The following is a 16,667-nucleotide window of genomic DNA, read 5'->3' on the forward strand; positions in this document are numbered from 1 at the left end:
TCAGACCAGAGAATTTTGTTTCTCATGGTCTGAGAGTCCTTCAGGTGCCTTTTTGCAAACTCCAGGCGGGCTGTCATGTGCTTTTTACTGAGGAGTGGCTTCCGTCTGGCCACGCTACCAAACAGGCCTGATTTGTGGAGTGCTGCAGAGATGGTTGTCCTTCTGGAAGGTTCTCCTCTCTTCATAGAACAACACTGGAGCTCTGTCAGGGTGACCATCGGGTTCCTGGTCACCTCCCTGACTAAGGCCCTTCTCCCCCAATCGCTCAGTCTGGCTGGGCGGCCAACTCTAGGAAGAGTCCTGGTGGTTCCAAACTTCTTCCATTTCCAGATGATGGAGGCCACTGTGCTCATTGGGACTCTCAATGCTGCAGAAATTTTTCTGTACCCTTCGCCAGATCTGTGCCTCGATACAATTCTGTCTCGGAGGTCTACAGATAATTCCTTGGACTTCATGGCTTGGTTTATGCTCTGATATGCACTGTCAACTGTGGTACCTTATATAGACAGGTGTGTGTCTTTCTAAATCATGTCCAATCAACTGAATTTAGCACAAGTGGACTCCAATCAAGTTGTAGAAACATCTCAAGGATGATCAGTGGAAACAGGATGCACCTGAGCTAAATTGAGTGTCATGGCAAAGGCTGTGAATACTTATGTACATGTTATGTTTTTGTTCTTTATTTTTAATAGATTTGCAAAAAACAGTTTTCACTTTGTCATTATGGGTTGTTGTGTATAGAATGTTGAGGAAAATAATGAATTTTATCTATTTTGGAATAAGGCTGTAACATAACAAAATGTGGAAAAAGTGAAGCGCTGTGAATACTTTCCGGATGCACTGTAGGTGTGTGTTTCTCTGCATCGCTTCAAACTTTAAATGCCTCTTATGATCCCTCTAATGAGGACAGGCAAAGCTTCTCATTAGCCCTGGGATCAGTTTCAGTGGCTCTAGTGGGGATCATGACTCCAGCGTTGCCAGTTTTCCTAGGACTGGCAAATTGGAAACCGTCTTACACACAAACTCCACTGAGGCTTCTATTCTCGCAGTAGTATTCACGGGTTAAAGCACATGAGGGAAGAGGCCTGCTGGTCCACATGCTGACAGTTCTTTACTGACAGGTGTGTGGAGTGTGGTGATAGATCTCACCTCTGGGGAAAACCCTTAGGAATGGCTTACACAGACCGCATATGCACTGGTGGTTACGTGTGTGTACAACTGGTTTTATTCTGGATTTGTCAAAGTGCAGGGTAAAAAGGGGTCATGGGTTGAACAGCTCAGACAGCAGTAGTTGTAAATCTTTGCCTATGATGGTTTTGCTACACAAGGGGAAAAACAACTAAAATGCTCAACAGGATGGAAAAGGCAACAACGTGACAGACAACCGAAAAACCCTCAGCTAAAATGGAAAAGTGCAAGCTAGCAGTTAGTGGTGAGGACTTGTGACAGCCAACAGTCTCTGGCACTCTGGATTGTACGATCAGTTCGCCTTGCTTCTCGGCTTTTGTTCGTTTTATCCACGTGGAGATTTGCACTTTAGATATGCAAAGTCAACAGTAGCGATGTGCTTCTGGGGGGGGAAAAGACACAAGCTATTTTATCTTCCCTGCAGTTAACTTGGTGTCCCAGAGGTCAGTGCTCAGAGCAAGCAAATATGTTGTGACTAAGTTTGTCTTTGGTTTTAGACAAACAAGAACACACTGTATTTTCCTGAGACACAACCAACTGGTTTGTCAAAGGTTTTGAAGCTTAGATTCGGGTAACCCATCACTGCGAAGGATTCTTAGAACTGTCACCAATACACGTATAAGAGGAAATTAAGTTTTGTCATTAAATAATACGTGATAGCTTCTCACTTTCTGTGCCCGACTGCAATGTGTCCACAGTAAGCATTATGCAGGATTCAAGATGGAAAACAAATTTATCTAGGTCACAGTTGGGGGGTGAACACACTCTTTGCTATTAAATATTCCATCTCACCAGCAGTCTGCTTCTTCCCAAGGAGCATAAGCCACATTTGTGCAAAGGTCCATAGGAAAAAATGTGCTGGATCAATAGTGTATTATCCATTACATGCTCAAAGAGTCAGCAGTGCGATACAGTTACGGTCAACTAGAAGAGAAAAATACACAACGACTCTTACAGCACATGTTATCTCACCGTCATGTCTGCCTTTCAACCTTTCCTCCCAGGAATGACACAGGAGTGTTTGTGTCCGATATTGTGAAAGGAGGATTGGTGGACACTGACGGCCGCCTGATGCAGGGCGACCAGATCATATCAGTCAATGGTGAGGATGTCAGGTCGACTACTCAGGAGGCCGTAGCTGCACTACTCAAGGTACACCCGTCGCACTGGCCCTCAGAGGGAAGCATACTTGGTGAATGACAACCCCTGCTTTAACACTGTTTGATGACTGTCGTCAAAATACTGTGCCTTGTGTTATAGTGCTGTGTGGGGCCTATAAACCTGGATGTAGGGAGGTTCAAGGCAGGCCCCTTCCACTCAGAAAGAAGGCTGTCTCAAAGCAGTCAGGTACTGTATTTGCACTGCTTTCAAGGATAATATTTGATTGTTGAACAGAAATTGCTCTGACAAAACAAAAGAAGCAACAGCGCTGAATATCTGTGTTTCAGATGAGTGAAACGGGCAGCACCAAGATGGCCTCTCTGTCATGTTCCGACTCTGGGAACCTTCCCGGTGACCATGACAAACTGAGTCGGAGTCCGGATTGTAAGTCTCCTCAAAAGGTCCTATTAATTATGAAAATTGTGGACAAGGCCTCCTAACATTTTTGCCTGTTTGCTTTTCTCACAGCTCCAGAGCACCAGGACACCAGGACAGTTGAGTTCATTAAAGGTCCCAGTGATTCTCTGGGTATCAGCATAGCGGGGGGCGTGGGCAGCCCCCTGGGTGATATCCCCATCTTTATCGCCATGATGAACCCAGTCGGCCTGGCTGCTCAGACACAGAAGCTCAAGGTACGACATTTGCGTCACTCTCTCTCGGTAACCTTTATTCGGCTTCCAGCGGAATACAAAACGAAATAATTTGCATGCCAGTCATTGTCGTGTGGGATTTAATGTGAATCTTAATTACGTACAGCGATCTCATTCCCACTCACTTTACTGTGTGACTCCTAAAGGTCAAGAGCTACACCCCTTTGAAGTGAACTTCGCAGTTAAATGACAGAGAAACTGACAATTGTAGCTCTGTGTGACACAGACCGGAGGAGGACAATAGCCATCGCTAACGCGGATAATAAATCTCCCACTCCTGCATTCAGATCATGAAGCCTACAGAAGGGCTCACTGAAATAAATGGGGGGGGATATTGAATAGTATATTCACGCTGCTTTATCCTCTCGGCCAGAATGAGAGACGAGAACGCTACATAATGAAATTACTCAGCCGAACACAAGCGTAGTTTTGCTTTTGTGTGGCTTGGTGAATTCAATTTTCAAATAGTATTAGCCACATCCTGTTATTGTGCAGAGTCGTCCAGACTTTTGTGAAGTCACAGCACTCATTTACACTTTTTAAAATGGCACTTCTGTGGTGATACATATGTATTCTGGATTTAGGGAATAAGGGAAACATTTGAGTTTCCTTTTATTATAGAAAAAAGGTCACAGAGCCAACTTTTGTTAGATTTTCATTGTTATCATTGTTTCCAACCCCAAACACTGATGTTCCTGCTTCACTGTTCAATGTGCCAAGTTGTTTTTCCCCCATGTGTCCTTTTAAATTTGACTAAACTCTCACTTTTCCAGATTGGGGACCGCATTGTCAGTATCTGTGGAACCTCTGCTGAAGGCATGACCCACTCACAGGCTGTCACTCTGCTCAAGAACGCCACAGGCACAATACAGCTGCAGGTCTCAAAGCGCGCACACACACACACACACACACACACACATACACCTCTCTGTTGTAATGAGATTAACCTGCAGACAGTTAGATAACCTGTAGGTGAGCATATACTTAATTCCTCACTATATGTGTTCAAGTTTTCACCTGAAAAGAACAGTCGAAGGCTACCAGCGGAGGACTTTGAAGTACCATAAAGCTTTTCTCCCTCATCCAGCACTACCACCATGCTATCAGTCTTTGTGTCGCAAGTCTACCAGTCCATAAAAGTGTGTGCGTTTGTTTGCACCTGTAGGTGGTAGCGGGCGGTGACACTACTGTGACGGGTCCCTCTCAGGAGCAGGCAGCTGGAGGTCTCACGCCCAGCTGCATCTTCCAGGATGACCCCGGGTATGAACTGTTTATTACACAGAACATTTTACTGTGTTGTAACATCTGTCTTACCACTATGTCAGTCAGTCTAAGTAGCATTCAAATTATTGCCGCTTCTTTCCCTTTCTTTTTGCTTAAGGGAATGTAGTCAGTATATTCCCTAACTGTCTCCGTCTTTCCATCAGCCCACCTCAGTATAAGACCATCAATCTGGAAAGAGGACCAGACGGACTGGGTTTCAGTATAGTCGGAGGGTACGGCAGCCCCCATGGAGACTTGCCGATCTATGTTAAAACTGTTTTTGGAAAGGTACGTCGCACGAATCTGTTTTATATTTAGCAAGATTGACAAATTGTGTGTTATTAAGCAAAAAACTCCACTCGCGTGTGTGCGCTTAGGGGGCAGCAGCGGAGGACGGCCGCCTGAAGCGAGGAGACCAAATAATGGCCGTTAACGGGCAGACTCTGGAGGGCGTCACTCATGAAGAAGCCGTTGGCATCCTGAAAAGGACCAAAGGAACCGTCACGCTCACTGTGCTATCATAGACACACATATGCAATAACCCATACACACACACACACACACACACACTATCTTCACAACTGTTTTTACACTTCTTATCAAACCCAATGTTAATCTACATCTATAGAGACTGAAACTTACTCAAACTGGCAAGTATTTCACAACTGGCAGATTCTCCTAAAATCACCAGATGTTCATCTGTGACAACACGTATACTGAAATAGGAACAACATTTTCTGATAATCATGGAGGAGCTTAATGTAGCTTTGAACACTGTGATCCACGTAAGCCTACAGCCAGTAGACTTATGTACAGTACGTCTCATAATACAATTGCTTTTATCACTGAAACAGTCCCCCAAAATAGTATGAAAGCTAGATGCATGAAATCATAGTTTGCCATACAGTGGTTTGATTCATTGTATGAATCTCAAAGAGGTTGTAAATAGTATTAGAATTATAGTCCAACTCAGTTACATTCCGTGGCTCTGGATTGAAGTATTCACTGAACATACTGGCTCAAGTATTTTGCCGTTTCCTGTGTAGAAATGAATGGCTTGTGAGATCATTATTTTACAACAGAGTACACAAGAGCAAAATCTGAATAGAGGAGAGGCCAATTTGTATCTACTTATAGGGGTCACCTCCCACTAAATTTAGAGCATGAAACAGCATGAAAACGCCGATGAGGTAATTAACAGAAAAGCAGAATTTAGCTAATGGCTGTATTAGCTGATAACAGCATTATTTGTCTTTTACATTGCACTGCTGTTGGCAATTCATCGTGCTGATTTTCCTGAAAGGCCGATGCTGCTGTAACTGGTGTGTTAATCAACTTGTTTTAGAGAGAGTAGCCAATAGAGCATTTTTAGGTGCTCATGGCTAGAAGTCTGGATGTTGTAAATACACAGAAAGATGTGAAATCCTTAAAACTAAGCGTGGTTTGAGTGCACATTTGACAAGATGAGGAATTTTGCGTGTATGTATGACCTACTCACTGAAATATAGTGCTGCTAAAGCCGATATATAAGGTATTATCTCAGTATTTTGATTTTTTTTTAAAGTATTAATTAATGTTCCCTTCATGAAAGTGCAAAGCAAAGAAAATGACCTGCTATCTAGGCTTGAGTGGACGTGTTTAATTAGTCAAATGACTATATAATGGACCTGAGCTCATTTTGACCTTTTTGTTTACCCAAAACAAAGTCATCTGGTGTGTAGTTCCTGAAGTCAGTAGGCTTGTGTTGTGTGGTCTAGTTTATGAGCAAGTTGTCTGTTCTCCGTCTTATCACCTTATGTTATGTGTCTCTAGCACTGTCAATGTGACAGTGTCGAATATTATTCACACTGAATTAAATAAAAGTGACCTTTGGATTCAATCAATGTGTTCCACTTTTTCACCCTTACACAATTAAATCCACAAAGAAAACAAGCTCTTAAATCTTAGCAGAGTGACGACAAACTTAAATATGGAAAAAACAAAGTTCTTAAATAACAGTTGAGCATAGTGAAACGCAGGGCAACTTTCCGAGCGCACCAGCTGTTTACTCGATCTAACTGCTTGTACAGTATACATTACTTCTACCATACATCACATGAATATATTTTCCATCCAGGAGATTAAAGCAATTCACTATCACAGTAGGTCCCATTTAAATGAAAGGCAAATGGTTTGAAGTAAGCTAAAACGCGTCGACGCTAAATGCACATGATAAAGATTTACAGATATGGGATAATATGGCCATGTGGACTTGCTTGAATAGACTTTGTGTTGTCACTTAAGACTTAATAAAGCCTGGATAGAGAGAGTTCCCCATTAAAATATGGCATCCCATCTGTCTGTACACTGCCAAGCACAGCTGCTTCATAGCCAGCCTGCCAGGTGGTTTTTGTGGAGTCCTATGCATGAAGTCCTTGTCTTAAGTCGGTTTACAGCAAACATGGGGGGCCACCAATTAATCACACGGGGTCACAGAAGACCTTTGAAGCCCTGTGTCGAATGAGGTCTGGTTTGTTCAGATTCAGTGGGCTGTTCGAAAAAAAGAACTCTTTAAAAGTCAAAGTACATATGCTCAACAGTTGGGTGACTCCTTCACCCTGAGGTCAATGCTCGACACAGCTACCTGCAGCTGCTGCTAGCTAAACCACAAGCTAGCTGCTAGCTAAACCACAAGCTAGCTGCTTGAGGTTACCCGGCCTCCCTCCAGGTTCAGGAGACGCTGGTTGATTTACACAAGACATGTCTGCACAAGCCTTTTAGATGTGAGATCGGATGTTACCGATGCGTCATGCTCGGCTTGAATGTGGGCGGATGGTGTTAAGTTCCACGTCAATGGCGCCAAAGCTAAATCACTTTGAAAGACTGCATTATCAAGATGTCAATCAGGCCTCTATGTACATTTTCATGGGATTTTACCACAAAGACTTCTTTGTTGATCTTATAAATGAAAGTTATAACAAAGACACTTTTTTTTAAATTTTTTTTTATTTTTTATTTTTTTTTCTCCTCTCCGGCTCCATGCAAAATGTCGACTCCATAACTAAAGCGTCTGACCCCACAGCTTTAGTTGCAGCCTGTGAGATAAGTTTTGTCTCTGCCCGTTCAAACATTTTAAAAGTCATACTCGTACATGATTCATGCTAGCGCCACACTGGCTATATAGAGGTTAAGCAAGCAGAAACCTAGTTGATGATTGGGCCATGGTGACTCGGCAAACATGCCAAATGGGACGCCATCAAGCCGGTTAAACTGTTAAAAGGGGTTTTGCTTAAGTCTTAAACTGACAAGAATGGACCTGACAGAAAAAATTCCCGAAGTGACTGTAGTTTTGATCCTGACGCGTTATGACTGACAATAATTGTAACGATGCTAGCAGCATTGCCTCGGGATGGCAATGTCTGTCAGTTGGTCAACCGCTTTGGTCTAGACTGAGATATCTCAACCACTATCGGATGGATTGCCATGTATTTCGTACAGCTATTCATGATCATCGGCGCGTGAAGAACACCGTTTTGTCCAACTAAAACTGCAAAACATTGTAAACATTATACCTGCTAAACATCTACATGCTAGCCTCACCACTGTGAGCTTGTTGCCATGCTTGCATGAACATTTAGCTGGTGCCTCTAAGCACATGCTCACAGAGCCACCAGCATGGCTGTAGATTTTACTCTTGTCAGTAGTCTCTCAGAGGAAAGTGAGCGTTTTTTTTTGTTTTTTTTTAAATTTGTTTTTCCAATTAAGTGTTCAAATCTTTTTGCCATCCTCAAACCTGCCCTGACAAGAACACGTGCAACTTTGAGCACACATGCTTAGTTAAACAACATTCACCTCCTGACTACCCGATCCGCCTTGTGGACTCTTCAACGTCACGGAAAAGAGTCAGGCATAATCAGACATCTCCTTTACACGGTGAGTGACTTTTTGTCTTGGAGACCGGGACGTCTTTAAAGGGTCACCTTTCCGAGCCTGCCCTTGCATAAACAAACAAGCAAAGATAATTAAATTTCCACTGTGGCATTGGTGGAAAATTGCTGCTTGATGAACAAACTGCTCTACAAGACAGTGTAGAGCAGTTTCCCTTCACCAGCTTTGAAGGAAAGAAGGTTTCTGAGGCAATCATTTGACCTTGTCACTTTGTTGCCTTAAGTCTTTACTTATTAGCTGTCAAAAAGATTAGCACATCACAGGTGCACACAGAGGACTGTGTGCATTGTTTGAGTCAGCATATACTAGTTGCTCTTTCACAGTCCCTCCTCTCAAGGCAGAGGTGTAACTGCTTGACTAATTGAGTGGAGATTGTTGGCAACAGCTGAACATTTCTGTCTTCAATAGATGTATTGAAAAACGGCTTGTTTTTCTAAGATTAGTATCTGTGACTAAACTTTATTTGAGTAGGATTTATGCTAACCAGACGATATGTGTAAGAATAAAAGAATGAAAAGGGAGCTCGAAAAAAACGAAACTTTTGCATGTCAAATTGTATCCAGCCCTGCTTGTATTCATTTGTTTGCTCTAGTTTGACATATCTCACTCTGGTGTCTTGTTTCTGAAACAAACAAAAGAATATATAACTCCCCTCCTTCATTTAAATGCTGACAATTCTGTTTTCTGAGTGAACAGCCCAGATACAAAAAAAACACATACTTCCCTTCTTCTCCATATCTTAAACTTATGCCAGAGTCGTTACTTTGCAAGCAGGTCGCTGAATGTTATCAGGATTTACATTGTCCCCCATCACGAGGATAGTGACAGCTCAGCACACACTCCTTGTGTTCTTGTTGAAATAGAGCTGGGAGTTAACCAAAGATGACATGCGAGATCGGATTTCCGCCTCACCTTTGGCGTGTTTGCACAAAGTTGACTGTGAGGGCTGAGGCTGGTGTTTGCACAGACAACAGAGCACATGTTCGATGAGGGAACACCAAACACTGACATTAAATGTTTGGTGTTTAGCCCCTTAACTGCAGTTATTACATGTTAGCAATACAAACAGTCTACTCCACTCAGACTCTTGACGTCACGGCACACGAGACAGTTTTAAATGACCCATCTCAGTAAACTACACTGTCTCTGATAACAGGAAGAGGCCTCGCCATAAGGCCACCGCTTGTCTTAAACACACCTTATGTGTTTCCCTTCGTACGTTTTGCATTTCTGTTACAGCTTCAAATGACATCACCGCGGCTGAGGCCTGATAAGGCAGTGTGTGTAATCATCCGTTTATGAGCTGTGTGTAAAGTAATGCGGTGACGCATCCCTTTAAAATGTTTGCAGAACCCAGGTTGGAAGAATCACCTTTGTTTGCCCGTGAGAGCTGCACATGTCTGACCTTGTGGAAGAAGGCAGGGCTGTGGAACCAGCTTTCATGGACAGAAAACCTGCATAGAGCCAGGACAGCATGAAATCAAATGATGCAGGCCAAGTCTGGTTCCGTCATCTCAATACAAATACCTCATTTAACTGGACATTTTATGAGAACATAGTCCGTAACTCTCGTCTGTAATCTAACAAGAATGTGAACCTATTTTGGCCTTAGTTTAGCATATTAGCATGCTTGCATATTAGCATTCAGCCATGACATCAGTACCAAAATATAGTGTGAATCCATCAAACAGATGTTGAAAGATTTCACTTGAGAAGTGAATATTGGAGCGGTTTGTGGTGCTACATCCAACATCAGGGGATCACTTCAGTTATTAGGATTCATCCTTTGGATACATATACGATAGCTGTACCAGATCCATCCGATAGATTTTGTTTAAAAAAAAACAACCTCATGGACGTACTAGAGGAAAATGTCTGGGTATCGCCAATGTTAGTAGGCCTCATCCTCTCAGGACCATGACTGTATGTACAAAATGTGAAGGCAATCCGTCAAACAGTTATCGAGATATATAAGTGTAGAACCTAAGTGGAGGAAAAAACGATAATCTTCGAGCCATGCCACTAGTGGGGCTAAAAAACACTACTGTAACGTAACCAAAGGTCTTGCAAACACTGCAATGTGCTTGTTCCACATGTTGTAGTGGTCTGTGTTATTGACTGCCATCTCTCATTGCTGGTGTAAAAACAAAGCCATCCTACTGATTTTTAAGGTTGGATGGAGAAATGAGCCAGTGATGAAAGCCCATTTACGCCTCCGGCCCTCGCTGTTATTTGAGCCCATTTTCTGTCTTCGCTCAGCAAACCGGCCTGCGCTATTAAATTGAAGCAAGTGCCAAAATGAAATGCCGTCCCGTGAATAACCTTTTTCTAAGAGTGGTACTTGCTCAGGAGTGGGATATATACTTCATCTGGAGCTTTAAAATTACATATTCAAGCTTGTTGTCCCAGAGAGCTTTCTGCAGTCTTTGATCTGGCATCTTATCAAGTCACTACTTGCATCACACAACCATTATCTCACCTTAACCTAGAATTGTTGTCATTCTGTAACAAAGGCTTGATGAAGTCTTAAAATTCCACCTGTGTGGAGTTCCGTATAGGGCAACTTTTTGATCTGAAGCCTAAAGGCATTTTTTTGCCCCATAATCTTATCTGTGGCGTAGCGCTCCAGTATCGACTTGAAGATGCCAAACACATACTGCTGAGGGAGCGATGTTGGGATTGTGGGGACATTCTTGCAAGGTTGCATTCTCAGACCGACCCATGAATAGTAAAAGACGGTCTGTACCAAACAGTCACGTTCCCACAGTTGAAGAGAGCCCTGAACGTGCTTATTTTAAAGTTGTGACAATTAATTTAAAAGAGTATTAGTTATGAAGCTCAATGAAGGTCTACATTCCAAAGGTGACTTTAAACAATGTTTTCCTTTTTTATCTAACAGCAACTATAAATGAACCTGTTCTGTGGCCACTGCTGTGTCAGTACTTAAGGTGCTGCACTTTAAATGCAGCTACCCTGCTCCCTCTGCTTGATTTATGAAGACTTCCAGTTGCCTCTAAACGAGACCACAACATGCTGAACACCTCAGCAGTGCTTTAAACCATGTTTACATGCCCCTGACCAGGCAATGTGACCCACGTCTGTTTGTGCTGTTAAATTGTTTGCACATTGCTGCTTTTCCTGGAGATCCCAGATGCCAGATAGTTCTGTTGGCTTTTTACTTCCTGAGTGGATTCCAGGCTTTAAAACAGGTGTAACCATGTCCTCTAGTCATTGTAAAATCAGACAAGGAGGGAACAGAAACTTCTTTCCCCTGCAAACGCTTTTTATCCGCAGTACTCTGCGGCCGTTACGTCAATGCAAATTGAAAAAGACGAAAAAGAAGCACCCGTGGGTGACTCTTAGACTGGATTCAATTGATGGCTGTCTGGTTGACTGTCACATTAGTAATCAAGAAAGAAATGCAACTGGGTGACAATGTTGCCTGTCGTCAAAAGATGAAACAACACATGCCTGAGTCTGGCTTATTCTGCAAATGTACCTCAGGGGAAAATATTTTGAACAGCTCCTACAGGAATCAGTTTATGCAGAGTCGGGAGGGGCAGTGGTTGGAATTTTAAAACACCTATCGCACCTACACAATATCAAACCTAACGCATATTGTGCGTATACAGGATCATACATGTGCAGCTATTTTGCAACGTCGTCAAATGCGCATATACAAAATAACTGCATATGAACAGTTTCTCTCAAGAAAAGATAATCCTTTCTCAACGATGAATGAACACTTCTGCTTGTTATGAAGCACTCTGTGTTTGATTAAGAGCAAATCCACTCAGCGTATGCCTGAGAGAATGTCAAAAGCAAAAGAGATCACACAAGTGTCAGCAGCCAACATAGGAATCCATCACGTCGAAGCTGTGGGGGTATTTAAGGAAAAAAACTTTCCATCAAACTTGCACAGACATGTTTGCGAGGAGCCAAACTGATTTATGCGCTCCCGATATGTTGCTATATTCATTTACTTTCCTACGGGCAAATTTAAAACCAGAGGCGTCAGCATCCGTCATCGTTTATGACAATGAAATCGGATTAATATCGCTTAATTGCTACCTTGCTCGGAGAATATATTTAATGACTTCTGGGACAAACAGACATCGGCCGAAGAAGCAGTGTTGCTCTTTTGCAAGTGAGGGTCAGCACATTTCTGATGTGGCTGCAGGGCCTTACTGACACGTATCATTAGAGGACACTTGCACATGACTTGACAGGTTTCATTCCCCTGGGCTGAACAGCAGACATTTCTTGAAAATGTACACCCTGTTGTGTCTGCATTATCACGGGTATGCTTTTAATTTCTATCCTTTAAAGAACAGTGTATCAATTTCAACAGAATGCATCGTGTTCTGAAGAAAAGGGGAACAAGATGAATGAGATCCCATCCAAAGAAATGAGCATTTAGTCATGTGAACAGAATCTGTAAAGCTAATTTTCAAGTAAATGCAAAACGCCCTTTATATTTCAAACCATTAAACTCCAATTCAATTAGCATTCAAAACATGCCTTTCATTCAGCTGCTTTGACTGTTGTTAGAAATTTGCAGCAAGTTGACAAATGCACGTAATTAACTAAATGTGAGAAATGTTTTGTTCTCTAAGTTAAGCTCGTTTAGCAAAGAAACGCTTCAGTGCAACAACAAAATATCAAATCTATAAAACTTGAAGACAAACATGTAGTGCTTCAAAATGTTATAGCATCCCCACAACAAAAGAGACAGCTTTTTGCGAAGCCTTTGCAAAGCCTTTTGCGAAGCCTTGTACATCTGATCTCTCACTGTGTGAAGTGGGCTGTAGTGGAATCCCTGCTATGTTACATTGCCTGCCAAGATCCAGAAATTCCCCGTGAATTCCATTTCCGTAGACTTCATAATCAAAGTCATGTCATATGTTTATTTTCTCAAGCAAATTTAGCGATATAATGACGCGGCCAATGCCTTGTAAGCTTTTAAGAACAATCCAGAAAGGAACATACAGCTGCATTGTACGGCTTGCTAAATTATGAAATAAGCTTTTATTTTGTAGAATTGTAGCTTGAGCATGAAGGTTCATTCTTGACCTGTGGCAACATACAACTGTGATAGAATATTCCAAAGTTCACTAGCTGGCTTTTCGAGGGATTCCAACCGTACCGCTGTCCCTACTTTGATTCCAACTGGGAACCTTTGTTGTCATTCCCCTGTTTTACCCGTGTTTCCAGTCTATCAGCTGCCAAAATGCCACAAACAAACCTAATAAATTAATACAAAAAAGGAGGGCGTATCCAACATTCAGTGACAAAACTCCCCACCTTTGAACACCTGTTACAATCTACCCCCTGTATATGTGACCTAGGTAGTACAGAAACTGAACCGCTATAAGTTAACCTAAAGTTAAGAATATTTCATCACAAAAAAATGGAGCAGTTTGTAAATGGAAGTCATGGTAGTCAAATTTCCCATTTGTTTCTCTTTGTTGTCATCAGTAATTATTTTCCGGATCTCTGTAAGTTTATAATACAGAAAAAAAAAACATAGAACTTTATTTCCATTTAAGTGTAAATAGATGAGGAAATGTCCCTGAAAGCCATTAAGAGAATTCACAACTGAATGCGTTCAGTTTCAAAGGCCAGGAAATGTACCATGCACACTTCCAGCACTTTTACCCGATCCGCAATCTGCACTATCATTTGTCTTCATTAGTCTCAAATACAACATCCTCACCGATGTGGTCAAAGCACTCAGAGAAGCTGCGTGTGTGTGTGTGTGTGTGTGTGTGAGAGTGTATGGGGGGGGGGGGGGGGGACATCAAGCCATCTGACTACATGAGCAGACAAGCCGTCAGTGAGTGCTGCCCCAGTGATTCAAATGATGATCTGTGCAGAGGCAATCATTAACTGCCAGCGGCCTGAATACTATTAGGTCAGTTATCGGTGTCTGCAGTCGTACAGTGTGCTTTAACACTGCTGTCCCCATGGCTGGCCTGCACTGTGCTATTGACCCTGCATTTGAGAACTTTCACAAATGCAAAAGCCCACCAAAGCTGTATCATAAAAATATCTTTATCACGGGAGACAGTAGATGAACGATGTCACTGTATTACACTGCTGTAGCCCCTCCCAGACAGCAGCGAGTCCTATCAGTAACAGCCTGCTAAGAGGCTTTACACCCGCCCCCCCCCCTAAGCACAAAGAGCTGTCTGTGTGGCCAAAGAGGCATCCCAGGAGTCAGCCGAGACAGGTGGCTATCCCCACAGGGTATGTATGTGGGGGCTGGGAAGCTGAACGCTGGAGTAATCAGAGACAAGTCAAGACAAAAGCATGGTGTTTTTTCAGCGTGTGGATTTCCTACTGTTGAATGTCTGGGTTAAATGTTTGGTGGACAGCTACACCACAGCAAAGAAAGACAAATATGTAAAGTCTTTTTTTTTTTGTCCATCTCGAGTGTCTACAACTGCAGCCTGGACACATGAAAATAAAAGCATTACGTCTTTCTGAATGCTTTCGATTAAGGACTGTTGAAGAACAATTTGTGGGCTGGGGTTGCGTTTTTTGTATTTTTTTGTGCATTGCCCTGCACAATGTAACGCCAGAAAAAAACAAGACTAATCAAAAGTGGCTTCAGTGCGTGCAGTAGGTCAAATTTGACCGTTTGGTAAACAACTAATGCACTGGATCTTTTTTGATATAATTGATTAAACAGAGTCTCTACCAGCAGATGTTTCCACTTTCACAAAAAGGGGAATAAAAGTGAAATGTGTCATAAAAAGTTAGTCAATATAATGTATAATTCAAGTTCAGCATTACACACTGGGTCGAGTTCACTCAATTGTTGGCAGTAATCATTGTTTGGTTGATAGCTTCTTCTTTGAAAAATAGAGTGACTAAAATACTCACTATTTCCTTCTGTCACCCATGCATTTGACAGTTGCAAACTATTTTTGATGTATGATTGCTGGCTGTGTAAAAATTATTGTTTCATTAGGATATTATGGATTAAACTGGGGTACATCAAAACATGTTCAATTCTTTTGAGGCACAGCCTCTTTTAGTTTTCGATAAAATGGGTTGAACCAATTCAATGTTTAATGGTCATTATCTCTACCAGGGGATAACGAGATTGTCCATGTGTGTCTAAGTGAGTGAGTGTGTGCTTGCCTGTCTCTCAAACTGCATATTATTTTGGGTGCTCGTTTTTGTCTCGGGTGTCTCGTGGTTGCAGTGACTCACATTTTCTCAAACCACCTTTTTTTTTTGCAAGTTTGATACTGCCATTGGTTGACTGCTGATTCCTCACTCGCTCCTCTTAGTCTGCTCACTTGTATTGTTTTGGATGGCGAGTTTGGAACCACACACACAGCTGACTACATTGACGTCGCACAGCTGCTGCTCCTTAGGCCAGAGACAGTTATTCCGTGTCTTTTATTTCAACCTCATGTTTACCCAAAGAAATCAATTTGAAGCCTAAATACTGTATATACGCTTCAAGTCCTGGTTATGCCTGTGAGCCTGAGCTGAGACGTGCGCTTGCACCGAGCTGGTGCTGAAATCTGCATGGATTAAAATGAGAGTGTATCTGTTATGACAAATGCTAGTGAAACTCAAGTATTCGAGTATTCAAGTAGTATTAATTCAATCAAACAATACAGCAGCGGTCTTTGCAGACACACATGGTGGAGATTTACACACCTTTCTAGTTTTGACATTGTGGTGGGAGGGTGTTGCAGTTGTTTTCTGACTCAAGAGGATGATCCAAAGAAATAATAACACTAAGAGAGGCCATGCTTTAAAAAATAAATAAAAATCCAACATAAGGTTCTGCCCACTCCCCACCTTGATTCTTTCCATTAAGTCCTGAACATAAATAAACGCGTTTCTGAACATTTCCAAATCAATGCCTTTGATTGATTGTCAAATATGGATTTGTTGAAGAGATTGTAAATTAAATATCATATGGTTGATAAATCAACATGAGGAAACTCTTTCCAACTGTTCCTCCACATTTACACCCCGACTCTAAATCGACTTTTCTTTTGCATGCTATATCTTTTAAGGTAGATGGGGCCTGACGGTAATCCAAACCCTCCAAAAACACTTCCGCGGTGGAGACCATAGAAATCCTGCTCAAGCAGTGCAGGTTTTCATTGAAGCTCTGGGTTTGAATGAGGAGGCTTTAAGAGGGTGCCAAGGAAACCTCGCCAGTTTTGCTTCCTAATCCCTGCAGATCTTTGGAGGTCCTTTACCTCTCGAACCAAAGCACTTGAGCGAGATCTTCCAGGTCCTGTTACACCAGTTTTGAGATGCAGAGGAGGGTATTGGTCGCAAGGTTTTGAGGTTTGAACTTGGATGGCCCTGGGAATCAGTGCTACCAGGAAGAAAAAGAGGATTTTACTTTGGGTCAACATCAGAACTGAATGGTGAATCCCAATTTGTGCCACATTTTTCCACATCAGGGACGAAGGGACTGAATAAGAACGGCTGTGTCAG

General features: G+C 42.3%; 1 protein-coding gene across 5 annotated transcripts in view; it reads left to right on the top strand.

The window, feature by feature from the left end:
• mpdz (multiple PDZ domain crumbs cell polarity complex component) overlaps positions 1-6,141 on the top strand; it is a 47,305-nt gene extending 41,164 nt beyond the window's left edge. For all 5 annotated transcript variants that reach the window (XM_031850711.1, XM_031850714.1, XM_031850713.1 and 2 more), the window contains 8 exons: positions 2,193-2,340; positions 2,449-2,535; positions 2,637-2,733; positions 2,818-2,981; positions 3,773-3,877; positions 4,165-4,259; positions 4,427-4,550; positions 4,640-6,141. In XM_031850711.1, coding sequence (XP_031706571.1) covers positions 2,193-2,340; positions 2,449-2,535; positions 2,637-2,733; positions 2,818-2,981; positions 3,773-3,877; positions 4,165-4,259; positions 4,427-4,550; positions 4,640-4,786 — 967 coding nt within the window. In that variant the 3' untranslated portion in view covers positions 4,787-6,141. The remainder of the gene's footprint in view (positions 1-2,192; positions 2,341-2,448; positions 2,536-2,636; positions 2,734-2,817; positions 2,982-3,772; positions 3,878-4,164; positions 4,260-4,426; positions 4,551-4,639) is intronic.
• Positions 6,142-16,667: the final 10,526 nt, after the last annotated feature.

Source organism: Anarrhichthys ocellatus, unplaced genomic scaffold (genome assembly GCF_004355925.1).
Source record: "Anarrhichthys ocellatus isolate YVR2014 unplaced genomic scaffold, GSC_Weel_1.0 scaffold11, whole genome shotgun sequence".
Taxonomy (NCBI): domain Eukaryota; kingdom Metazoa; phylum Chordata; class Actinopteri; order Perciformes; family Anarhichadidae; genus Anarrhichthys; species Anarrhichthys ocellatus.